The sequence below is a fragment of the Aristolochia californica genome, unplaced genomic scaffold, assembly GCF_029961685.1.
Source record: "Aristolochia californica isolate CCGP_79_NKW_82.1479 unplaced genomic scaffold, dmAriCali1.0.hap1 SCAF_5, whole genome shotgun sequence".
NCBI lineage: Eukaryota > Viridiplantae > Streptophyta > Magnoliopsida > Piperales > Aristolochiaceae > Aristolochia > Aristolochia californica.
In genome coordinates, this window is record NW_027182214.1 from 5,021,354 (window position 1) to 5,046,988 (window position 25,635).

The window sequence follows — 25,635 nt, forward strand, 5'->3', positions numbered from 1 at the left end:
TTTTTTTTGTTTGGTTTTTGAACATGTTCCATACTTGATAGATAGGACAACTACAGGGAAGCTAGAATTGTCATACCAAACCATCCAGTATGTGGGTTTAAAACTTTAATGATACCCAAGTGAAGACCAAAAAAAATGTTCAACTATAATTATATTGAAGAGAAAAAAAACTCATGTACACTGATGACTCAAGGCTAAGAGTAATAATTAAATGCTCTATACCTTGACCTCTAGAGAAGGAAGGTCTCTCAAAATTTTTGCGAGTGGTGAGTTTCTTTTCTTTTTCAGGTAGACTTGGTTATGATACTCTAACACTTGAATGGGAGAGTAGGGAACTATGGGTTCATTTGATTCTCCTTGTTGAGCTCATTTTCCTCTGTTCTGAGCTTGGTTTCAAGGTCTTTGACCTCCCAGGTTAAAGCTCTCACACTTTGAGCTTGTGCTAACTGATTGAATGATGGCAACTGGCAAAATGAACAAAATAAAATATCAGTGCAGTGCAACCATATCATGGATGCATCTCCAAACACATCCACTGGAATAAATATATAAATAATCTCTAATAGGGGCTGACAACACCCCAAATGATTAAGATGTAGTTTTCAAAGCATTCATCAACATTCTGTAAGTGCCCCCTTTTTCTAGATTCTCTAAGAATTTTTACTAACCAATCATCTACCAACTATTTTCACAAATGACATCTTCCAACCAACCTAATTGATGTTGCTAATGGAGGCTGGCCTATTCCATGATAGTTGGCTTCTAATCGCAGGAGAAAAAAATGAAAGGATGGTGCGAGAAATTAATTCTTAATTTTACAAACTCAAGAGTTAAACTTTCATATATCACATGAAACAAACAAATTTTGAACACCATAAACAAAAAAAGGTAATCAACTAACATCGATGAAAAGCAAGAAGTTATTGAAATCTGGAAGATTCACCTTCTCAACTAGCTAATGTTTGTTTCGGTTTTGAAGTAATGGAATCACCAAAGCTAAAAAGGTACAGAGTTAAGGAGATCAGATAACTAATCTAGGAAGACATTAATGCAATACAATCAGGTAGAGACAAACATAAGTGCAAGAACACACAGTTAATCAAACCAGAAAGGCTCACCTTCTCCATTTGTTCAATCCATGGTCCCAGATCACGTGCTGGTACATCTTTGTGTATTACACGGAGGACCTGCATGACATGGGTTTGAAGGAATTCAGAGCAATGCTGCTCAAGAGTACACCTTGGAATAGCAGATTGGCAGCCAACTAGGTAAAACGGGCAGTTCATAAGCTTCATAGGACACAGTGTTATGCAATGCCTATCCATCTCACACCTCATGATAACTTCTGGGCATTTCTGCTCACATGGGAGCAGCTTAAATGGACAAGTGGATTCATGCTTCTCTAAATGCATAGCACAGAAACTCGCACGACACCCCTCACTGCTGCAACTAAGGACCCTAAAATTGCATTGGATCTTATGTGCTCGAAGTTCTTCAATGGAGTCAAATTTCATGTTACAGTGATACATGCTCTTGTGGTCTACATTCTTCAAAAGAATTTCAGCTACAGATTCTCTTCTTCTCATCAACCAAAATCCATTCATTTCCATCTCTTGCAGAAATTCATCTATTTTGTCTTCCCTCCTTTCACTAATTAACCAAGTTGAGACCCGACTTAGAAGATTCCTCTTCAATCCAGAAAAATCATCTAGAAAGATAGAAATGATCTCAGTGGGATAGGAAACTTCAGTTTCCTCGTTACCCTCTGCAATCAGGGTTTGAGCAACAAATGTTTCACTCCGTTGGGTAAGATAGTCCACCATTTCTTTCCTCATGTCAACTGCCACCAAAGCGGGGGATTTAAAGAGATCACCAGTGGTGTTATCAACACAAGCAGCAGAAAGTCCCATAAGCAAGACTTGTGCCAACTTGTGAACCAATTCAGTATCACATAAGCCACAGGAGAATAAGGGGCCACCTTCTTTCACAGCCTCCACCTTTTTCTGTTCACTAACCACATCCACCAGAAGCACATCCAAATTTTCTTGAGCTGATACAGGTCCCTCTGTGCTCATCTCTTTTTGCATTTGGAAGAAAAACTGAAGGACTGATAGTTCTTCTTTTGCAAACAAACTGAACGATAGAGTTACTCAGCAAAAATTAAAAAAAAAAAGAAGAGAGTGACTCGATATGCAAACTGAATCCGTAAAGTTGAAGAAAAATCAACGGGATGACCCCAATTCTCCTCTCATCCGTTACTACTCAGATCTGCTTTTGAGATCTCTAATGGAGATATGACGTGGCTGACTGAATTCTCTGGTGCAGCAAAGGCTGCGGTTCCGGCTGGGAGGTAGAGTAAGGAATAAAAATGTCAGCCTGTAACGAAACAATGTGCAAGGCTACGCAGAAAACGAGACGAAACCAGGTGGGAGATTGAATGTTTGATTCTTTCAAAGCGAAAGATCTGAAGGAACCTGCAGGCAGGGATAGCAGCGGTGTAGGCCTGGGGTTTGTTGCAAAACAACATCCCGCCCGCACAGCAACCAGTATCCCACCCCCCACTACGATCCGGGCGGGACAGGAATTATTTCTCAACCCGTTTCCTGCTCCCGCCCTTCATCTTATTTCCCAAAAACACGATTTGAGATAAAGGTAAACAAAAGATTCGCCTACCATTACTAAACCTCAACAAGAGAAGATAGAAAACTTCCACACTCGTCATGTACACAAGAAAGAAAAGAAGAAAAAAGATTCGATCCAAATAAACCAAGTCGTATTTGAGATCTTGAGATGTCTAACTTGGCGAAAATAGAAGAAACGGACATATACGAAGAAAAACTAGATTGAAGGATGAGATCAAGCTAGGACTCAGTTTTGAAAAACTTGAAGAAACTGAAACTACAATAATTTGGAAAAACGGAGATATTTAAGACGGAATCGAGTTCAGCTTCGATTCAGAGATTAAAAGAAAGAAATTAAAGAACAAAAATAAAAAAAGAGAATCCCAAAACGTACCTTAGATGGCGTCTTTTCGATGCATCGGGCTTGCAAAAGACGAATATCAAGCGTTGATTGCCAATTCTTTGGGAAGAAATGAAAAAGGGAAGAGCAGAGAGTTAGAGAGGTCGTCGGGTTGAAACTGTTATTCTCTGCTCTCTCCTAAAACTGTTTAAATAGTGGAAGTTATTTGCCTACTTTGTTTTACTTACGTTACCCTTGTCATCTACAAGAAGTCCTGAAGAATCCGGCTCCTCCTTTCTAAATGATAAGGGTGAATTAGTAATTAAACACACGAAGCAGTGACGGTTTCCCGCGCGGAGTTCCATATGCGGCCCCGTCCCGGCTCCACAAAGCAGCTTTTTGTTTTTTTGTTTTTGAAAAGTTATTTCGTGTCACACGTGCGAAACAGTTATCTAAGCCTTCCGATCAGTTCTATCTGTGGCCCAGTCCCGGCTCAACAAAGCAACTTTTTTGTTTTTTTGTTTTCGTTCTTAGGCGACTATCCAATATGAAAAGTTATTTCATGGGAAACAAAACGGTTATCTTAGCCGCTATCCAATATGAAAAGTTATTTCGTCTAAAACGTGTAAAATGGTTATCTTAGCCGTCCGATTTCGTGTGAAACATGTAAAACAGTTATCTCAACCATTCGATCATGATCGAGGACAAACAAGTTAAGGCTCCTTGCATTGTATGGTAGTATTTGTAGTTTTTTGCACTACCCAATGTAATATTGTAGTACTAGATGTTGGTTTTTTCTATAAAAAAAAAATGGTTATTATAGAATGAATCATGGATAAAGCCGGCATTTTAATGGAGGGGGGTGGCATCGAACCGAGTTGAGCCCAAACCTGCTTATGTTCGAGCTGAACTTGATTTAAATATTTCGAGTTGTGCTTTGAGCCGAACCTCGTCTCGAGCCTAAAATTGTTATCGAGCTTGAGCCCAAAAATTTTAACCGAGTTCGAGCCGAGCTCAAGCTTCAACATATATTTAAAACTTTTCAAAAAATATATATATAATAAATTATATATAAAATTATGTATACATTTTACATAAAATTGGGCATGACCTCTACATAAAATTGGGCATAATCTATGTATATAATACCTATATAAAATTGGGCATGACCTCTACTTAAAATTAGGCATAATCTATATACATAATATCTGCATAAACACTCCATAAAATTGTCTATACATTCCATAAACACTCCATGAAATTGTTTATACACTCCATAAACTCCATAAAATAGTCTAAACACTCCATACATTGCATAACATTATGAATAAACTCGATACAATAATCAAACACAACAAAACTAAATGAAATATCAATATCAATTTACAATCACCCAAGTAAAAACTATAAATCCTTTAAATAAAATCCTATTACTATTAGTGACTTATTAGAAAATTACAAGAAATATTTTAAATTTTTCTTAGGAAAGTTAAATGGACCTCTTATTGCCTCTTCTAGGGAAATAAATAAAAATTAATAATCAATCTAATATATTATTATACTTATCGATACATTTTTAATCAAATAAAATGTCAAACACAAAATTGCAATGAAAATTGTTTCATGCTAAAAGTATTACAACATCAACTGTTAAATACTTATTCAAAAAATTTCTATACAGTTTTCTACCCCATCTTGGCAGGAAAATCTTACTTAGAAAATTATATGATTTTTTAATAAGAATTTTCAATTAGAAAAATGTTTACAAAAAAAATGAGATACTAATAGTTCATCAAAACTTATTTCTATAAAATGTATTTTTAATTTGTTCAAGAGCTAAGAGGAAGGAGAGTTTAAGGAAAAAGTTTTTTTTTTTTGTTACTTTATGATCTTGCACGTGCAATTTCATCTTCGCGCAAGGGAGGGGGAGATTATTTCTCCCCTAATTTCTCCCCTGAACTTACTAGTTTTGGTTTTCCGCGCGGGGGAGGGGGGAGATTATTTCTCCCCTAATTTCTCCCCTGAACTTACTGGTTCTGGTTTTCCGCCGAGACAACGCGGAGGGAAGGGGGTTACGGATCCGAGGAGGACCTAATGTTGATGATGAAGGCTGCGATGGTGGCGGCGACAGAAGCGACGGTGACGGAAGCGGCGGAGACGGAAACAGAGGCGACGACGAGAAGAGGAAGAAATCGAACGGACGACCACAGAGGCGGCCGGTGAGCAGCTGTCAATAGAGGCGGCGACAACAGCCAATTGGAGGGGGCTCGGCAGTGTCGAGGGGAGGAAAAAATTTTCCCCCCTCACTCTCGCTAACGCTCCCGCTCCACTGCTCCCGATCCCGATACCGATCTTGACTCACCTTGAGCCGGCTCGCGAGCCAACGAATCGAACCTGGCTTTGGTCGAGCTTGACTCATTAATTTAAACGAGCCGATTTTGGAGCTCGAGCTCGATAGATAACGAATCGAACCGAGCCGAACTCAAGCCGCTCGCGAGCCGGCTCGGTTCGAAGCCATCCCTAGAGGACACATATGTTCTTTAGGTAAGGCCATGGTCCTTGAAAAACCATAAATGTGGAAAAAGGTTATAGCCCATTTTATAATAATAGACTAGGTGTAGATCAATTGAAATAATATGAATTACACAGGTAATTCACTTTCACTCTTTTTGGTGTAACAATGAGTAAAAGTGAATTCTCTCCATGAAACTAATGAATTTACTTTCACTCAACTTTCGTCTACCTCTTGCTCATTTCATCCATCTATCTGCCCTCCATCTTCTTCACTCTCCTCTACTTGCACTCCCTTTTCCTCTCTGCAACCCTGTCTCTTCCTCTTTCCCCAACCGCTCCCTTGTCGTCTCTTTTTCTCTCATTCTTGACAGCATCTATATCTACCACGAACCACATCTCTTTCTAAAACTGTTTCTTATTCCTGGAATTGTCTGTTTTATGAACTGTGTGATAGTGATATCTTTTTTACTGTTTCTTATTCTTGGAATTGTCTGTTTTCAGATAGATTCAAATAAATAGGACAGTAAATGTAGACTACAAATGAGTAAAAAGATTGGCAATTTACCATTTTTTTGTTGCTAATTATATCTAGTTACTGTAGATCATGTATTCGGTTCTGGTTTTCCATCTTCTAGAAAGAGGAACTAATGTTTCCTATTTATATTTCTGGGGTATCTAACCTTCAGACAATGGCCTGATGTTTTGTTTCAATGCTTATAATTAATGGTGATTAGGAGCCATTATTTATATTTCTATGATGTCTTTCCTTAAACACTAGGAATGGTCAGATGTAAATGAAAACATAGGGAAGATGATATTTGAGGGCACCTCCTTCAATAAGTTTTTTCCTTTTATTAAGGATAAAAATATGCAGAAATTAGCTTACATAGAGCACATAAAATCCCTCACAAGGTTTTTAAGTCTATCTAAGTTAGTAGTTGGAAATTCCTCCTCTACTCATTATTTGGTCCCAAAGTAAATGAAATAAAGTTTTGTCCTAGGAGAGTTCCTTATGGTAGTTTAACTTACTTTAGCAAGTCAAATGGTTGGTTTAGAGTCAAATAATAGGGAGATTTGTTGTAACTTGGATCAGTTTTCGAAGAATTCATACTAATGTCTTCAACTTTGTTTTTTTTTCTCTTTACTAAGAATGATTTCCTAGTTTTTTTTCTTACCTCAAGCTAGTTACTACTAATTATAAAACAAAACCTGTAAATTCATGTTCTTCTCTTTGAAAGCAAAAACTAATACTGTCTTAGAATTGAAGACAACAGTGACTGGGTCATATTCCAGCCTAGTCCTTCAAACTTAAGTTCTAGAATTTTGGCATTATCTTATTGTTATATATGTTTGTTTCTTTCTTAAAATTCTGGTTTATTTCATACATCTCTTGAAATTCTATCGACCACAGTTTGTACTAAACCCTACCCCACTTCATAGCAAGTTAGTATGATCTTCCTCCCTAACTGATAGTACCTGTAGAGCATCCAGACTGTGCACCTATTAAATGATGTCCTGAACTAAGACATACTATATTATTTTAACATGTTTTTCCCTAGTGGCAGAATCAGAAAGTTATTTCACTACTTGATTTGAGCATCTTGCTATCTTTCTGAGGGATGATTAAGTTCTTTAGTTGATAAATATGTAAGGTGTTTTCTTTCTTATTAAATTTTAAATGAAAGAAAATAATAAACTCCTATTATATGTTTCCTTTGCTCTTACAAGTACTTGTTACAAAATCTTTGTTTATCGTTTCTTTCAAGTTGGCTAAACTGGTTTTTTTGCCATGGCACTAAAGAGCTACACTTCATTTGACTAAAGCAAACTCCTTATTGGAGAGCGCAAGGTAACTTGGTTGATATGTCAACGATAATGCATTCATTTTGAAGAAATTGTGATTCTGGCATTGTTATGCTTCCTGCGGAAGATGACATTTTCTATTTTTTTAAGAGAATTATTATCTTATTGCTTGAAATCAGGTGGAAGAATTGTATTTGTTGGACTTGGACTCACTAAACAATCTCCAATAATTTTTCATATTTTTGCACTAGATTTGTCTATTCCTTTACCACTTTGTTACTTCATGTTTTAGTGGCATTTACTCTCTTTAACAAACCAGTATATGGGCTCATATTCCTTTTTAAGTGGTAAAGGAATATATTTTAGTGGCATTTACTCTTTATAAGTGGTAAAGTAAGGGGAGGGATTCCCCCTTCCTTTTTTCTTTCTTTTCCCCCTTCCATCCTCTTTCCTTTTTCTCAAAAACAGAAAAAGGTGGGTGGGGGTTAGAAAAAAGGGAAGGGATGGGGGGTGGGGTGGGGGAAGGGGAGGGATTCAACAACGCAAAGAGTCATTAGTAGCTTTGGGTGAGATTCAACAACGCAGAGAGTCACTACAAGTAAGACAATGTGGCAAGAATACATCAAGCTTAGTAAATGTAGCATATAAAGTTATGTTTGTTGCATTATTAATTAGGATTTTAAGTTTTTTAAGAGATAAATTTTCTTCTATGAGCACAGAGAAGCCGATAAATATAGGCGGGAAGGTTGTCCAATATATGAAAAGTTGACTTTAGTTGTTGGAAATTCTATTAACATGGGACAAAAAGTCAAACATGCGTTGAGTTAGAAGAAAATATCCCTCATACAATAGAAGGGCCAATGATTGAGAAGATAGAGGAAGATGATGCAATTAGGGAGATCCTTGAGCCATTGCCTAGCGGTACGGAATCTGTAAATGAGGGTCATAGAAGAGGCAAATCATCATCAAATGCACGGGGTAGAAGTTCTTTTACTCATTGTAAGAAGAGATCCCACTGATCTCCTGACAATGCTAAAATGGTCATTGATGCCATTAACAATATAACATCAACCCTTGTGGGGATCTTTAGTTCCATAGATGCTTACGCAAAGTTTCCATGACACGAAACTCTTTTAGAAGTACTTGACTTGCCTAAAGAAGTCAAATTTCATGCTTCAAAGTTGATTGACATCAAGTATAAGAAATATATGTTTGTCAAAATGACACCAGAAGAGAGGTATGACTGGCTAATATATAACTTCAATGAAATGTGATAAAATAACATAGTTGTTGACAATGTTAACATTGATTTATGAGATACATTTGATTTTGTATGAATGACGTTGATTAATGAGTATTTGTGGTTAATATGTGGATAAGTGTGTGCTTAAGACATGGATATGTATGTGATAAATGTTGACGTGAATGTGAGCAGAAAATTAATGCATTTTTTTGTTATGACAGGAGGGTTGAGAATTATTTGTTGATATGATTTAATATTTGTGTTAAATACGTAGTTTTTAAGATTTCTTTATGGTACAGATTGTGTTTTGTCATTCAGACATAGATGCTCGTTTGTGTTTGAACCATGTTTTCATTATTGAATGTCCAGTATTGTAGGTACCCATGGATAATCTACCAGACAGGAATTTTTTTGTATTTTTATTGCAAGTTACACAATTGTACTTGCTCTTGTAAGTTACTACTTACATCATTGTAATAGGCAAATACAACGTTCTTATGGTATAAGTGATCCATGATATTTAAAAAAAAATTAGAAATATCACTTGTTAACTTTTGAAAAGATTATAGGATGAATCAAAATATTTTTCTCAAATTGGCTAGAATCTTGAAAAATAGATGACTCTTATTTGATACACAGACAATATCTGTGGAAGAACAACTTGAATATTTTTGTCTCACTACTGGTCAACAACAATCATACTATGTCACCTCAGAGATGTTTGATAGATCAAATTGGACTATTAGTACGTATTTTAATAAGGTGTTAGATGCTATCGTAAGATTACAATCTGATTACATCAAACAACCTTCAAAACGTACTCATTCAAATATTTTAAATAATGACATCTATTATCCTTACTTTAAAGTAAATATAAAGTTATTTGATGAATAATTTTAAGTTCATATAAAATATATGTTTGTATTAATGAAATTTGTGTCATTAGGATTGTATTGGTACCATTGATGGTACTCATATTAAAACACATATCCCATTTGAACAACAAGCAAGATTTTGGAACAGGAAGAGTTTTCTCTCACAAAATGTAATGGCAACATATACATTTGACATGTGATTCACTTATATAATTGTAAGATGGAATTGATTAATAGTCCATCATTTTGTGAGAGAAAATTTATTAACTAAGAGAAAGTGATTTTCTCTCTTATTTTCTTTTCTCTCAATGATTCTCTACTGCCAAATAACAAAAATTAACTTTCTTTCCACTTTTCTCGTCTTTTCTTTTCTATGGGTTCCAAATAGGCCCTTAGTCTCTTTCCCAGTTCCTATTTTTATTGGATTTCTCACCTCTTTTACCATATTATTTATATAAAAAACTATATACCATTGGAAAGAAATTTGAGTCTAGTTTTCAACTAAAAAAGAATTGTTGCAATCAAAATTTTTTAGAGAGAGAAATCTATATCTGAAGCAGAGAAGGTCGAGCAGCAAAATTTTTTCAAGAAGTAGCAGAAAGTCTCAACTTTTTGAATAGTTTATACCAACATTACCGAGGATTTATATTGAGAATTATATCTCAAAATAAATCTATATGAATCTACTTTCTATCCCAATAAACCATTTCTCAATCTGATCTTTTTAGAGAGAGATATCCACATTGGAAGAATCAAAGGTCATACCGGTATCCTATTGGATGCGAAATCAAAATTTAAGCCAACATTTGTGCTTCACTTTTTGAGTTGCTAATGTTGGTTAAGTTTCCTATTTGTTTTAAAAATCAATTCAGTATTTTACCAACTTGAGTATCTTTCCTTCATTAAAAGTTTATTTTTATTTTTTTATCTTACATTACATTAGTTTCCTTAAGAGAAGTCTTTCCCTATATGAGTTTAGTTTCCTTTTTGACAAAGTTTGAAATTTTCGAATTAGAAACTCTTGTTTCCTCATTCTAAATTCCAAACATTAGTGTCTTAAATATCCCTTATTCCACAATTTATCTCTTGAATTTTTGTTTCCAAATTGGTCAAGTTGCGTTAAAAAGTAATTATTTTATATGAAAAGTCTATGTTTGGAAAGTTTCCATTATTATGTTCCATCTCAAAAAAAAAAATTATTGGAATTTTTTTAAGTTTCCTCAATTATCATGTTCATAGAGGAATTATTTTTTTATCTCCCTCTTAAGTTAAACTTGGTCACCCCTCAAAAGTCATACTTGGTCAAATTTGTTAAGTTAGTTCAATTCTACTATTACAACCTCCTTCTTATTACGGTGGTGGTTGTTTTTTTCTTCCTTAATCCCTCATTACCTCTTTTATTTGGTTAACTTTTTCCTCCCATCATTTTTTTTTATTCTTCTTTACCCTCTTAGGCCAACCCCTTGGTGCATTGCTTTGGTTGGTCCTTTTTTTTATATATGGGTGTTTTTAAGTCCATTGAGATTTTTTTATTGGTACCCTTTGAGTTTTGATTGTCGTCTTTTGAGTGATAGACATTACCCTCTTTAGTGATTATTATCACTATTTTGTTCGAAATCCTTTAAAGTTAGTTTCAACTTCTGCTTTGTCACCCATGTTTGAGAGTTTGTGTCCGATTGAGTAATTATCCTTAGGACATCTTGATGGAGGAGACGATTATTAAAACTATTTTTTTGTTTCAAGCTAGTATCATTGTCATTACCTCCCCGCTTGAGGGGGAGAATAGAAAGAGAAGTATGAAGTATGAGATTGGAAATTGAGTGTTGCAGTGGTTGTGCCTCCTTTCGAATTGAAATATAGATATTGCTATCATTTGAGAAGAAATATAATTTACAATGAAGAATTCCATGTGTTGTAGTAATAAAATTTTATGTGACTAGAATATCCAAGTAAGGAGGATAACAAGATGAAGATTACAAACAAGATGTGAACAAAAACAAGATGAGTCAAAACAAGGCAATCAAAATTTATTTTTCAAGTACACAAGTTTTTTTACCAAGATTATTTGCAAGTGAAGTTACAAACATCAATTTGAAGGAGAGTGTTAAGAGATACCCACATGTGTAAGGGTGACATGGCTAGTAAATAAGGAGTAATTTCACAGAGATGACATAGAATTGTAATTATGCATGCTAGTGTATGTTTTCTTATGTCTGTTTCTTTTTTACTCATGTAGTCCTAAGGGCATTGGAATTCCTTATTGAATGAAGGTATTTACATTTGAGTTCTTCATATTCTTTAAAGAAATTTTCATAAATTAAATCCCAGATTTTGTGGGCTTCTAATTAAGGGCCGACGTATCTGTTTTGGAAAGAATAAAAAGAGAGAAGAAAAAAAGAAAGGAAACTTATCATACTCTTATTTTCCTTCATTACATTCCTATGCTTAAATTAGCCAGTGAAATATTTCTTTTTGAGAATTTTCCAAACTTGATCTCTTAGAATTTTTTTCCTTTTCTTAAGAGATCATTGATTGAGTCATACAAAAAAGCCAAATTATGGCTGGAAATAGTCACTTTCCTTCTTTGCATCTTGGAAAAAAAAATTTCTTTAACTAACCACCATACCTCTTAAAGGGGTTTTAAACTATCTTTCTTTGGCTCAGTCAATCAAAAGGTTTTTTATTATGAAAGATCATGTTGATCACCTCATCAAATCTCCTCCACCACTTACAAAATGTGACTCAAAGAAGACACATTAGTCATAAATTGGCTAGTCAATAGCTTGGACGAAAGCATGGTTATTAATGTTGTACGTCTTGATACAACCAAAATTATCTAGGAAAAATGTGCTAAGATATATTCTAATATTGATAGTCTTCAAAGACTTTATGATATTTTTCAAGTCATGCTTGTCTTGCATTACACCTGCACTATCTAACTTCGATTCAAATAATTCAAGTTCATTTGAATAATGTAAAATGAAAAGGCACAACTGTGAGATGCAAATTTGTTCATTTGAAACACACATAAAAAATAGGTGGAGTGAAGGTGTTGACACAAGCTCAATCCAATAGGAGGGATCGTATGAAAGAGGGGGCAACGGGCTAACCTCTATGTAGATATTGGTGACTATGCCAGGTTCACCAATGAACCAAGTACTTTTGCTCAACCAACTAGGCATTTTGTTGCAAAGAAGGGCGAGGGAGGGGAGATCCTTTCAATTTGCAAAACGTTAATGGGGGTAGGTGGATCAGCTCTCATCCCCTCTTTTCTTTTGCCGACTGGAAGAGGGCCGTTACTCCCACTGACAGAGTGAAAGGTTATTTGGCTGTCAAATTGGTTTAGTCGACTTCAACCGAACCCATACCACTTGGGTCAGACTTTTACAACAAAAATCATAGTAGAATACCCAGAAGCATTGATTTTTCCTCCTCCACGACAAAGAAGCATTTCAAACATTATTAGTCTTTTATCATTTATTACTTCAGCATTCAAAAAGAAAAAAGATACTGTCGAAGGGTAATTTTTGTTTTTGTAAAGATATGTATGACCAACCTTTTACTATTCTTGTTTTCCTTTGTACTCTAGGTTTAGTTTCGCAGCAGTGTTTTTTAGTGGTCCCTGACAGATTTTCGTTTTTTTTATTTGGGCATGCGTTTTAATTGGTTCACTGTCTTTCTTTGACAGAACTGATGGACAGTTCACAAGATTATTATGCTGTGGAGGGTAACGGTGACACAAGGAGGGAGCGAACAGAGGAGAATTCTAGCCCTTCGGTTCCTGCTGCTTCTTGTTATCGTTTCTTTGATCGTCAGAGGTCAATTCGTCAGATAATGGGTGGAGGGAAAGGTAGCCAGGCTCATAAAATTCGTTTATCTTCTTTGTCAATTAAATGTTTGTATAATAGTTGAAAACTAATTTCATACCATGGAATAATATTCTTTTTTTGCTTCTATTATTTCCTTCTGAAAATTACACTTAGTCTATCTGAGGAAAATAAACAAATGAAAATCAACCAGAAAATGTAGACTTGAATACTTATGAGGTGTCTATAGCTAGAAGGTTGAAATACTTGTGATTTGAGAGGGATCTGCAAATTTTAACAGCTTAGAAGACCTGGTTTACATTGTAGTGTTTTTTCTACCAAAGAAAACAAAGAAGCACTTTAGTATCACTTGATTTTGTAAGAAGATGATATGGCCCTGTTTAGTTTAACATAATCTCTGATGTTGTAAGTACTCCAGTTCTGCACGAGTTCACCACTAGTATTTGCATTTAATATATCTGCACTCAACTGAAAACTCCATCTGGGACTGTATCCAGTGCAATGAGTAGAGCAACTGTAGTGTTTACATTTTATCGATGGACATGGGGAATAATTCTCTTATTGTAACCTAACTAGAAGTTGTGTTTATAGCTGGTCTCATGTAAATAGGTCTGCCAGTGGCCAGACAGACAAGGTGGCCGGAGGGAGTTGATCATCAACCCCCCAGCCTCTTGCAATTTACCCCTTTTGCCTTTGGGCTGCTTAAAGAGTCACCTTTTTCCAAAAAAAAAAAATGTTCTAAAATTTCCATTCTTCTTCAAGTTTGTACGAATTCCACTTCTTTGTTTAACTCAATCTTTGTGGTTATTAAAGTAAAAGTTAAAGTTAAATCTTCTTCAGTCTTCACTGTTTGGAAAGTCAAAATTAAATCTTCTTCAGTCTTCACTGTTTTGAAGGTCAAAATTAAATCGTCTTCAGTCTTCACTGTTTTGAAGGTCAAAATTAAATCTTCTTCAGTCTTCACTGTTTTAAGTTATATACATCGTCTCGGTGGTGCCTCTTCAAGAGGTAGTTAAACTCAATTTGATGGCAACTCTACGGACAACCCTCGCTGAGCTAGTGGAGGGGGCATAAACAAGGATTCTACTGGAAGTATTCTCCTTGTTTTCTTCTGTCCTTTTGGACAATGTGAGTCCATGATAGATAACTTGAGGGCCTACTCCAAGCCTTAAGACTTTATTGTGATAGATTCTTCTTCCCCCTCGTTGTTAAGGGTGATTATATAATAGTTATCAGTTAGGCTTCGGGGAAGAAGACAGGCGTTTCTTGGCAGATTTTCATGAGATAGAAAATATATGGGTGTCTCTGCCTGTTAATTGGCAGCACACACTGAGGTGTGCCAGTGTGACAGACTTTCTCGTGAGGGAAGAATCTATCCATTAGCTCCTTCTGGCAACTTTCTCCCTTTATGATTATTCATATATTTTTTTATTTTTTAGTTTGTTGCGCCTTGTGGCTATATTTCTTTGTTGCCTCGCATTTTCCTTATATGTCAATGTTTTATATTCCTTGCTGTTTGTTGTGCTTCTTTAATGAATCCTTATTTCTCACTGTATTTAACTAGAGTAATATAATTTTTAATTTTTTTTTCGAATTTTATTTTTACCAAAGAAATTTCAGATAAAGAATCAGCTTTGCCTGTTTCCAAAGGTTGATTAATTATTATTTTTTTCATGGTTATATGATTGATTTGTTTGATCCCCTAGTTGTTGCAGTGAAGAGTACAAATCATATAACAGAAACACAAAGAATATCTTTACTTGCAAATAAGTTTTCTTACTTGACAAAATGCAGGAATTCATAGTGAAATGATAATATTTTGATTAATTTGTATTTGTGAATATTTTTACTTTTGGAAAATTTAGATCCTAGAAGGATAGTAACTTGATTTTATATTCCAGCTCGCACCTCTTTGTAACTCTTGTGTAGTGTCCTTCATTTTAATCCTTATTTGAAGAAAAAAATTCAATCCTTAGTCCACTTTGATGTAGGTCATATTTTAAGTCCTGTAATGAAATTCATGATGTGTGACACCTTCATTTGTGAAAAACATAAAAAAGATGAAACTGTAGTATGTCTTAGAAAATTTTCAGTTATCTGAAACAAGTTCTAATACAGTGATATCTGTCATATCTTTTGTTTGTAGCTGCTGATGTCATCCTATGGAAACAGTGGCAAATTTCCTTTGGAATAATAGTTGTTGCTACAGTTGGATGGCTTCTATTTGAGTGGTCTGGAATATCATTCTTATCGATCTGTTCTGATATTCTGCTAATTTTAGTTGTAATCCAATTTATTCGAGCCAATGGAGCTGCACTTCTAAACAAGTAAGTTTAATCGGCTTACACCTTTTGATTCATCTTTTTCTCATGGATCTCATAAATTAGTATGCAGAATGCTATTTGCACGTGTTGTTGACACTTCCAGCAATATTATACCTGGGTATACTGACTAATTTAATTGTGCCATTGTATTTGCACTGGACCAGAAATTAGAAATTGCATCATGGATTCAATCAATCTAATTTAATTGACTAATTTATTTGAATTATTTTTAATTTTTTATTAACTATATTACTGGGTGATCTATGGACAGGCAACTGCAACCATTGCCTGAATTGGTTTTGTCTGAGGAAATGGTTAATAATTCAGCTGCTTCATTTCGTGTTAAGATCAACTATATGTTGCTCATGGCACATGATATCACCCTTGGGAAAGACTTCAGACTATTTTTCAAGGTCAGAAATACCTATATTAGGGTGTAAAGCTTTACCTTATCATTTAAAAAAAAGTTGTTAAGCTTTACTTTTGTATGACTTTATAATTGAATGGTTGAGAAATGCTTAATGATCTATTGTGTGTTTGGCAGGTGGTGGTTTGCCTTTGGCTTTTATCTGTTGTGGGTAGCTTTTGTTCTTTCTTCACACTTGCATATATAGGTATCTAAAAGTGATACTTAATTACTTTTCCTTCATAGTGAATACTCATTGTGGCTTGTGTGAATTCTAAGTTGCATGGTCATCTCAATTAATTAATCCCGTTGTCTGCATGATATACTGTGCATGTGCTGGTAGCCAATATTTGCTTTTATTTACTGTCTTCCATATCAACAGTTTGCAACGACCGCTTCATTTTTAACTTTGGCTGGAAGATGATGCATACCTCACCTTGAGCCAAATATACTGCTACTAGAAAGACAACCTGTCAAACTTGACAAAATGATTTCCTAGAGACCAGTATCATGAGCAATGATGTACATTATGCCAAGGATATCATGACAACTGATATGAATACACATAATGTCACATAGTATGTCTAGAATGTTTTGTGAGTTTTCCAATTGATTTTTCTTGGAAATTTCTGCTTGTGCACCTGTCATGCTTTCCTTCACTCCATTTTTCATGCTTCTAGAATTGCCTAAACTTGTTTACAAGTGCATCATAAGTGTTACACCACCTGGAGCACAGGCTCCCTTGCAATGATACTTCCCCAGACATATTTATCATCTTGTTGGATTTAGGATCCCATGATTATAAAGTAAACAAGCACCACAAGAGAAGTGGAAACCGAGGAGAAGAAGAAAGAGAGAAAGGAGAGAAGGAGAAGAAGAAGAAGAAGAAGAGAGGGACAAGAGTTCGGAGAGAGCTTGAGAGAAAGAGAGGGAAAGAGGATTAGGTTAAGTGACGTGCCTAATCCTCCCCCTTAGTGTGTATATAATAATTGAAAACTCAATAATTACATCAATACCCTTTACCCTAAGAAGGGAGGAAAAGGGATAGAAATCAACGATAATTTACATCATGCCACTATACTTTCAACTTATCTTCCAACACTCCCCCTCAAGCTAGGGGAGAGAAAACATTTTAGATACCCAATTTGCTACATAGTGGTCTGGATCTTGGATGTGATTGGTTTTGTAAGTATGGTTGCCACCTATCCTTGAGATGAAACATGTCTGAGAGATAAAACATTGACTTAAAAATTTTTCTCGTATGAAGTGGCAATCTACCTCAATATGTTTTGTTCCCTCGTGGAAGAGCAGATTTGAAGCAATATGAATGGCTGCCTGGTTGTCACAATATAGTTCCATAAAGACTTCTTTGTGGAACCCTAATTCAGTAAGGAGGGATTTGATCCATAGAAGTTCACTAACTACATGGGCCATAACTCTGTATTCTGCTTTTGCACCGGATCTCGCAACAATATTTTGTTTTTTACTCCGCCATGTAACCAGGTTTCCTCCAACTAAAGTACAATACCCAGTAGTGAATTCCTGTCGTCAGGTGATCCAGCCCAATCTACATTCGCAAATCCTTCAATATTGAAGTGACCATGATTTTTATATAGAAGTCTCTTCCCTAGAGCTCCTTTTAAATACCTAAAGATCCTCTCTAGATTTTGTCAATGGATAAGTTGTGGTTTATGCATATACTAACTAACCACACGTACTGCATATGATATATCTAGTCTGGTCACTATGAGGTAAATAAGTTTTCTCAGAAGTCTCTAATGTTGCCTTCTAGTGTTTTATAGAGTCAGACACCATTCTCCATATTTGGATGTATTTCTTTTGTGCATAAGACTATCCACATCGAAAATAAATTCAGTCCTTAAGTTGTTAAATGTATATTTTTTGGTTACTCTAAAACTCAAAAAGGGTATGTTTGTTATTATTTGTCTATGAAAAATACATTTATTTTAGTAGATGTTACATTTTTTGAAGACCAGCCCTTCTACTCTAGTGTTTCTTTGCCTGATTTTGAGCCTTTAACAGGATGCCAAGACCTTTTATTCCACCACATCAACCTATTCTACATGGTGAGCAACCTACTAAGATCTCCTCTCCCATTGTTGATCACTCTTGTGGAGTCCTTAGATGTTCCTAAGGTAAGTTACCCTCCATCTTCTCTTGTTGTGTTTGGCCCACCATATGGCACTAGACCTATTGCCCTCCATAAGGAGTCTTGTTCCTCTACCTGTCATCCCCTTATACATTTTTTATCCACTCACAAATTGTTTTCTAGTTGTGTCACATTTTTGGCAGCCTTGTCTTCTTCTAGTATCCCTACCACTTATGAAAAGGTTTCCCGTGATCCAAGGTGGAAAACTGCCATGGACAAAGAGACACAAACATTATATGACAATGACACTTGGGAATTATTCATACTTCCGTTCACAAAAAAACAATGGGCCACAGATGGGTATTTACCTTAAAATATAATCCAAATGGAACAATTGCTCTGTATAAAGCAGGGTTAGTGGCCAAGGGGTATACTCTATCATATGACATTGACTATGATGAAACTTTTTCACCAGTAGCTAAGTTGAACTTAGTACATGTCCTCATATCCTTATCGTTAATTTTAAATGGAGAATTTTTCTGCTTGATGTAAAAAATGCATTCCTTAATGGTGACTTATCTGAGGAAGTTTACATGATTTAACCACTTATGTGGTTAAGGGGGAGATAGTGTGTCATCTCGGGAAGACCATTTATAGGCTGAAACAGTCCCTTCATGCTTGGTTTGATAAATTCACCAAAGTTGTGGTATGACTTGGTTTTAATCAATGTGAAAGTGATCATTTTGGTTTTACTAAAAACACAACATAGGACATACTTATGGTTGTTTATGTAGATGATATTATTATCACAGGAAGTGATTCCATGGGCATTTTACAAGTTAAGGAGCATTTGTGTCAGGTGTTTCAAACCAAAGTTCTTGGTTTGTTAAAATATTTTCTCGATATAGGAGTTTTTCAATAAAGTCATGACAATAGTTTTGTCCCACAGGAAGCACGTGCTCCATTTACTTAAAGAAACAAGGATGCTTGGTTGTAAGCTGGTTGATACTCCTATGGAACCAAATGATAAATTATGTATTGAATCTGGGGATAATGTAAATGTTGGAAAATTTCAATGTTTGGTTAGAAAACTTATCTATTTCACATTCACAAGACTAGACGTTTCTTACTTGGTTAGTGTTTTTTTTTTTTTTTTTGAAATAGTGATGAGTTATATTAAAAGGCTCAAAAGAGCAAAAATACATAGAGGGGGAACCATCCCAAACTATGAGAGATTGAAGGGATGTTCCAATTTTAGCTAATCTATCAGCCGAGGAATTGGCTGATCTTGGAATATGATTCCAAGTAAATGAAATAGTAGATACAATGTCCGAAATGGAAGAAATTGTGTGCCAATGATGCCAAGGAGGGGAGGCCGTGCTAGAGCACCAACTAATAACAACTCCTTAATCCCCTTCAATAAGTAGCTTTCCATGAAGATGGTCCTTGAAAATTTTTAATTGACGAAGAAGGGCAGTCACGTCAGCGGTGTTGGAGTCAGCAATACCAACCGGCCCCGCATAGGACATAACAGTCTCTCCTCTGTGGTTTCTGAAGACACTACTTGCACCCGTTGGCCCCGGGCAACCCAAAACACTCCCATCAAAATTCAACTTGATGCTGTCACTAGGAGGAGACTCCCATTCTTGCATAAAAGGCACCTTTGGGGGATCCGCCATATGGGCCAGAGGCTCCAATTTTAGCAAAGGGATATGGCTGCCTTGGGAGCAAATTCCTTTTTGGTGTGCAACCAGCTAGAGATCATACCCACGGCGTAAGAGGCAATGCTTTCTAGGTTGCTGAATTTGAGGTTGAATCGCCAATTATTTCTCTCAAGCCATAGACGCCACGGATATGGGCAAGACGAGTAGAGAGAACCAATTTGCTGATTCTAGGCAATCGAGTCCCAAAACCATCTGAAAAGTGTCAAAAAGGTCCTGATGAAGGCCCAATTGTATGCCAATTTTCTGAAAGATCTCCATCCAAACTCGCCAAGAGTAGTAACAGTGAAGGAGAACATGCTGAACGAATTCCTCACAAACGTTGTAGAGAGGGTAGGTGCTATTAGGGGCAGTAAAGCCCCGCTTGTGGAGTTTGTCTACAGTGAGGATTTGTTCCCTAATGGCTGTCCATATGAATTTTTTTATCTTATTTGGCACAAAGAGTTTCTAGGCAAGATTGGCCTTGTGCTCAGGCATGCTGGGGTCATCCGCCCTAATGTGGGAATAAGCTGAGGCAACCGAGAAGATACTGTTGATGCTAGGCTTCCAAATCAACTTATCATGTACGCGGTCACAAATGATGACACTGTTAAGGCTGGATAGAAGCGAACAGAAGGTTGCGGCTTCTTCATCATTCAAACACCCCGATGGAAGATAAGGCTCCACGATTGATTATTCCAATCAACCACCAAGCACGACAAATCCATAGCAATCCTAGATAGCCCTGGGTAATTCTCAATAAGGGGGCAGGGACCACACCACTCATCAGCCCAGAAGAGAAGAGTTATCCCATTCTTAGGATAGAAAGAAGTCGCGGCCTTGAAGGTGGGGAGCAACTTGTAGACGAATTTCCATATTGGGGACAAACGGCGGGGAGCACCTCCCTCTCTCCACCAACTACCTGAGAGTTGGAGAGAGAATCTCATCATCTCTCTCCACAAGCCGTTATGCTTGGAATTGAGATTCCAAATCCACTTAAGGACTAGGGCACACTACATCTCTTTCGTGGGCCGGATGCCTAGACCACCCCTAATCCGTGGAAAACAAATCTCCTTCCAACTGACCAAATGATATCTGAAAGTGTCTTTAGAGCCTCTCCAAAGAAAATGCCAACATATAGCATCTATCTTAGAACACACCGAGGCCAGACAGTGAATGAAGGGCAAGAAATAATTTGGCAACCCTACGAAGCACGACTTTAACAAAGTGTTATTAGTCAGTTTATGCATCAACCACGATGGCCTCATTGTTTGGCATTAGAAAGAATCTTTCAGGTATTTAAAGAAAAATCCAGGTCAAGGTTTATTATATAAATGTCATGGGCACACCAATATAGAAGGATTTGTATATGTAGATTTGGCTGGCTTCCTTGACGATAGAAAATCCACTTATTGCACCAATATTGGAGGTAACTTGGTCACTTGGAGAGACAAAAAACAGAGTGTGCTAATTAGATCTATTGCTGAAGCAGAATAGGGCCATAACACATGCAGTAAGTTGTTGTGACTTAGGTCCCTAATGACAAAACTTAGTTTTCCAATAACCAAACCCATGCAACTTCATTGTGACAACCAAAAGGCTATTCATATTTTGGCCAATCCAATTTTTCATGAAATGACAAAGCACATCGAAATTGATTGCCATTTTTTTCGTTAGAAGCTACAAGTTGGTGTCAGATCTATGCTATATATTCCCTTAAAAAATCAGCTAGCAAATATTTTCACAATGGCTATTGCAGTAGGACCTCTTGGTACTTGCACAAAACTTGGTATATTTGATATTTTTGTAGCAACTTGAGGGGGAGTGTTGAAGAAGCACTAATGACATGTCTTGTAATTAAGGGATTAAGTGGTATACCTTGTAAATACCGTGTGTTTTAAATTCCTTTTTATCTTTATCATGTATTAGGGTTTCTACTGTTGATTATAAATAAGACATTATGAAGAGGGGAGGCTCATACTCCAGCTCTCCTTGTGAAGCTTGAATCCACCCTTGCTCGTGCTCCCTTACTTACTTTTGTTGCTCTTCTCTCTTATACTTTCTCTTCTCCTTCCTACCTCTTCTTCACCTCAACTTTAGCTCTTTCAAGGATGAAACCCTAGAATCTAACAAGTGGTAATATTCAACTCCTATAACTGGAACTTGATCCACATGAGCTCACTAGCTATATGCGCCATTACTTTGTATTTGGTTTCTGCACTAGAGTGAGCCACCACATTTTGTTTCTTACTCTTCTAACTGATTAAAATTTCACCAACAAATACATAATAGCCTATAGTAGATTTCTGATCCAATTTGGATCCAGCATAGTCTGCATCTGAATATGCCTCATTCTTTTAGTGACCATGTGGCTCATATAACAAACCTTTTCTTGGTGCCCCCTTCAAATATAGCAGTACTCTATGAGCTGCCTATAGATGAATTTTATGTGGACACTATAAATTGACTAACCATGCTTACAACAAATGATATATCTAGTTGCGTAGCTGTAGTAGAAATAAGTTTACCTACTAGTCTTTTCTACATGGTCTTAACCTTGAGTTGAACACAACTATCTTTATGAAGATTATTTTTTTATTTTATTTTTATTTTTATTTTTTTGAAAAAGATCTTCATGAAGATTATGACTCACCTCCATTGGTGTCTATGTAGGTTTTACCCCTAGTATCCATACTCCTACAACATATGCATGACATACTTCCGTTGTGTCAAAACAAATCCTGTTTTACTTTTGGCTACCTCAATTCCAAGAAAATATTTAAGTGACCTATCATCTAGATATACAATCGACAAATATGTATGTAATGATAAACAAGGAATGATTAAAGTGGCTTCTAGAAAAAAACCAATAACATAACCACCTTTTTGAACTTGTCAAACCGTGCCCTATGACTCTACTTGAGATAGTTAATTACCTTTTTCAACTTGCATACTTTTTCAATCTTCCTAGAGCAACATACATAGGAGGTTGCTCATGTATACTTCATCCAAGTCCCCATATAAGAATGAATTCTTTATATTCAGCTAAATAAAGGTCAATCCTTCGTCACTACCACTAAAACGAGAATCCCAACAAACAATTTGGCTACTGGAGAGAAAGTTTCAAACACATCGACACCATATGTCTAAGTATATCTTTTAGCCACAAGTAGGGTTTTATACTTGTCAATAGATCCACTGGCCTTATACTTCATTGTATATACTCAACGACATCCTATAATTGCAAGACTAGGTGGTGGATCACATAATTTCCATGTACCTCCAGTCAAGTAAAACTTCCATCTCCACATCTATAACCTACTTCTACCGAGGAGACAATAAGGCTTCCTGTGCTGAAAAAGGAATAATACTTGAAGACAAAGATAGCACAAACTTCATGAAGGAACCCGATAGGAAATTAAATGAAACAAATTGAAAAGTAGGATATCTAGTATACGTATGGACACCTTACAGACAATAATAGGAATATTTAGATCACTTAGACTGTTAAAGGGAGTTTTTGGTTTCCTCTCCTCTGCTCTCCTCTCCTCTCCTCTCCTCTTCCCTCTAGTACCTCTATTATACAATTCTACAAAATAGTTGAACCAAGTTGTGTCTAGTCAATAAAATTAGGGTTGTAGGGATTCTTTAGTCACATAGCATCAAGTCAGTCAGTTCTCTTTGTATGCCTAAGGGTTTTATCGCACTACTGAGTCTTTGGCACTTAAATTAGTTGATGAAGTTAGAGGAGAGCTTGATCAACCTAACTTTCCTGTTGTTTCTGTGAGAAAGCCATCTGCTGCTTGCTGTCCAATTGCACAGGAATTGTCGTCCTTTTTGTTTTTTATGCAAATAAATATTGTTACTTACTTGCTGTCCTGGTCTTTCTTACTCTTCATGTTTGGCCGCTTACCCGGTTATATATAAGGGAAATTCAGTAATTTTTTGTTTGAGTGCATATATATTTGAGATGTGATCAGTATCCTTTAGTTAAGAATTTTATAATACTGTTTCTTTTGTTTTCTTATAGATTAGAGTGTCATTGTTCTAGGATTTTGTATATACGATTATGTATTTTTTATACTTGATCTTTATAGATTTAACTAATTTTTATTACTACTCTGTTTATTTAACTGATTACCCATTTTATCATTTGATAAATGGGTAAATAAATGGTATACAGAATAAGGTATAAGAATCGAGTAAAATGCTTATACATAACAATCTTTGAGTAATTTGAAAACTTTATAGGATAGCTTATTTCATTCTATTTATACACTGTTTATTCCCCTGTCCTATGCACCTGAACTCTCTTTGCATGAAGGGTGACTCAAGAGTTAAATCTGGGTGGAAGCTCAGCAGAAACCTTACCTCTGCCGCGGACAACTTTCTTGTCCATAACAGCGCTGGGAGTTACAACTGTCTGCTCCTTCTGAGCATGTGGATTTCATGGACGCTAACCTGAGAGACTTTCCATCAAGAGATTCAAACTCTTTATGTGAATCTTTTTTGCTCTTTTGGAGTGGAGTAGGCCATTATTACCTTTTTTTTTTTTGAAATAGTGAGTAGGCCATTATCACTGGTAGAAGCTAATGAAAGGTCTCCCATGGATCTTTATTTTTTTTTTTGTTTTTTTTTTTTTCTAAATAAATAAACTAGGGATATTAGCACCTCTTTGATTGATACTGCAACGATAGCCAGAGAAGTGGCAACGACATAGCACTCTCTGGCTAGAGTGAAATGTGTCATCAAGGACTATTACAGGAGATACTTACCCTAATCAGCCTTTGCATCTATTGTTTATTTTCTTCTTTAATTTTGTACTATTTGGTCACCTTGGATGACTCTTCTTGCCTTTCTCTTTTGCTCTTAATAAAATCTCTCACTGTTCTCTGTAAACAAAAATAAAAATAATAACATTCTTTTTTTCTTTTTCCCCCTTTTGTGTCGTCATTGTCTTTCCCTATGTTTTTGTTATGTTAACCCTGACTCGCTATAATCATGTGAGGGTTAGTGAAAATGTATTTGAGCAAGCTCTTTGTCTGCATGAATCATGGAGTTAAGTATTTCTTATTTTAAGATATGATTTACATTTGTAGCTGAAACTAGTGTATTGGGCCACATGGGAGAATTTCTAGTGTGAGGTACCGGTTTCTAGTCTCACCAGGATAGGAGGCTAGACAAAACGAATATGTAGCTGAATTTGATATTTTGTGGATGAGGAGCAATATCAAAAGCACATGTTTGGTCACATGATGTAACATTTCATTCACCGGGAAGATTGCAGTTAACATGTATGGTTCACTTACATGCAATTTTTAACTTTTGACTGGTTCCAGGTACCATTCTTTCAATTACTGTTCCTGCGTTGTATAGTAAGTATGAAGAGCATGTTGATAGGTATGCTGGAGTCGTCCACACTAAAATTTCAGAGCACTACAACATTGTGGATGCAAATGTAATAAGCAGACTTCCAAGAGGTTTCGCTAAGGATAAAGAGACCTGAACTTGGTGTGGGTGTAAGTTCATGACACTTCTCTCTGTCGCGGTTTCTGCTGAGTTTTGTTTGTACAAATGCTTGTCTTGTCTCTCTCGTTTTTCTTTTTGATGAATAGAAATTTGTGTTTTGATGCGTGTAAATTCCTTGTTTTATTCTTTTTTCTTTTTTCTTTTAAAGTCTGTTCCTTTCTTTCCCTGAGATATGAGAATTCTACCTTTCTGATGAGGTGATTAAGAGTTTGATCGTGTAAATGGGCAGACAAGTTGTTGATCAACTCGCGTAGGATTATGACAAAGATTGTGTAATTATTGGCTTTCCTGTTTTTAATTTTCTCTTTACTCTTTATTTTTTTTATCATTATCACTATTTTGT

The 25,635-nt window shown here is 36.0% G+C and overlaps 2 protein-coding genes across 6 annotated transcripts; one reads left to right on the forward strand and one right to left on the reverse strand.

Annotated features, from left to right (window-relative positions):
• On the reverse strand, window positions 1–3,126 carry LOC137966518 (uncharacterized). 3 transcript variants are annotated; one of them, XM_068813162.1, is made up of 3 exons: window positions 3,016–3,126; window positions 1,119–2,133; window positions 1–464 (listed from the first exon to the last, which is right to left on the reverse strand). In XM_068813162.1, the coding sequence occupies exons 2-3, from the start codon at window positions 2,085–2,087 to the stop codon at window positions 336–338; spliced, it is 1,098 nt and encodes a 365-aa protein (XP_068669263.1). In that variant the 5' UTR covers window positions 2,088–2,133; window positions 3,016–3,126; the 3' UTR covers window positions 1–335. The 3 variants fall into 3 exon arrangements, with proteins under 3 accessions (XP_068669263.1, XP_068669262.1, XP_068669265.1); XM_068813161.1 differs by having other exon boundaries at window positions 1,119–2,343; XM_068813164.1 differs by lacking the exon at window positions 3,016–3,126 and adding an exon at window positions 944–996 and having other exon boundaries at window positions 434–464; window positions 1,119–2,411.
• A 9,631-nt stretch (window positions 3,127–12,757) lies between these two features.
• On the forward strand, window positions 12,758–25,635 carry LOC137966199 (reticulon-like protein B16). Of its 3 annotated transcripts, XM_068812751.1 has the most exons (7): window positions 12,758–12,916; window positions 13,085–13,246; window positions 15,370–15,550; window positions 15,819–15,960; window positions 16,092–16,161; window positions 17,997–18,109; window positions 25,103–25,635. In XM_068812751.1, the coding sequence occupies exons 2-7, from the start codon at window positions 13,090–13,092 to the stop codon at window positions 25,223–25,225; spliced, it is 786 nt and encodes a 261-aa protein (XP_068668852.1). In that variant the 5' UTR covers window positions 12,758–12,916; window positions 13,085–13,089; the 3' UTR covers window positions 25,226–25,635. The 3 variants fall into 3 exon arrangements, with proteins under 3 accessions (XP_068668852.1, XP_068668851.1, XP_068668853.1); XM_068812750.1 differs by lacking the exon at window positions 12,758–12,916 and having other exon boundaries at window positions 13,000–13,246; XM_068812752.1 differs by lacking the exons at window positions 12,758–12,916; window positions 17,997–18,109 and having other exon boundaries at window positions 13,001–13,246.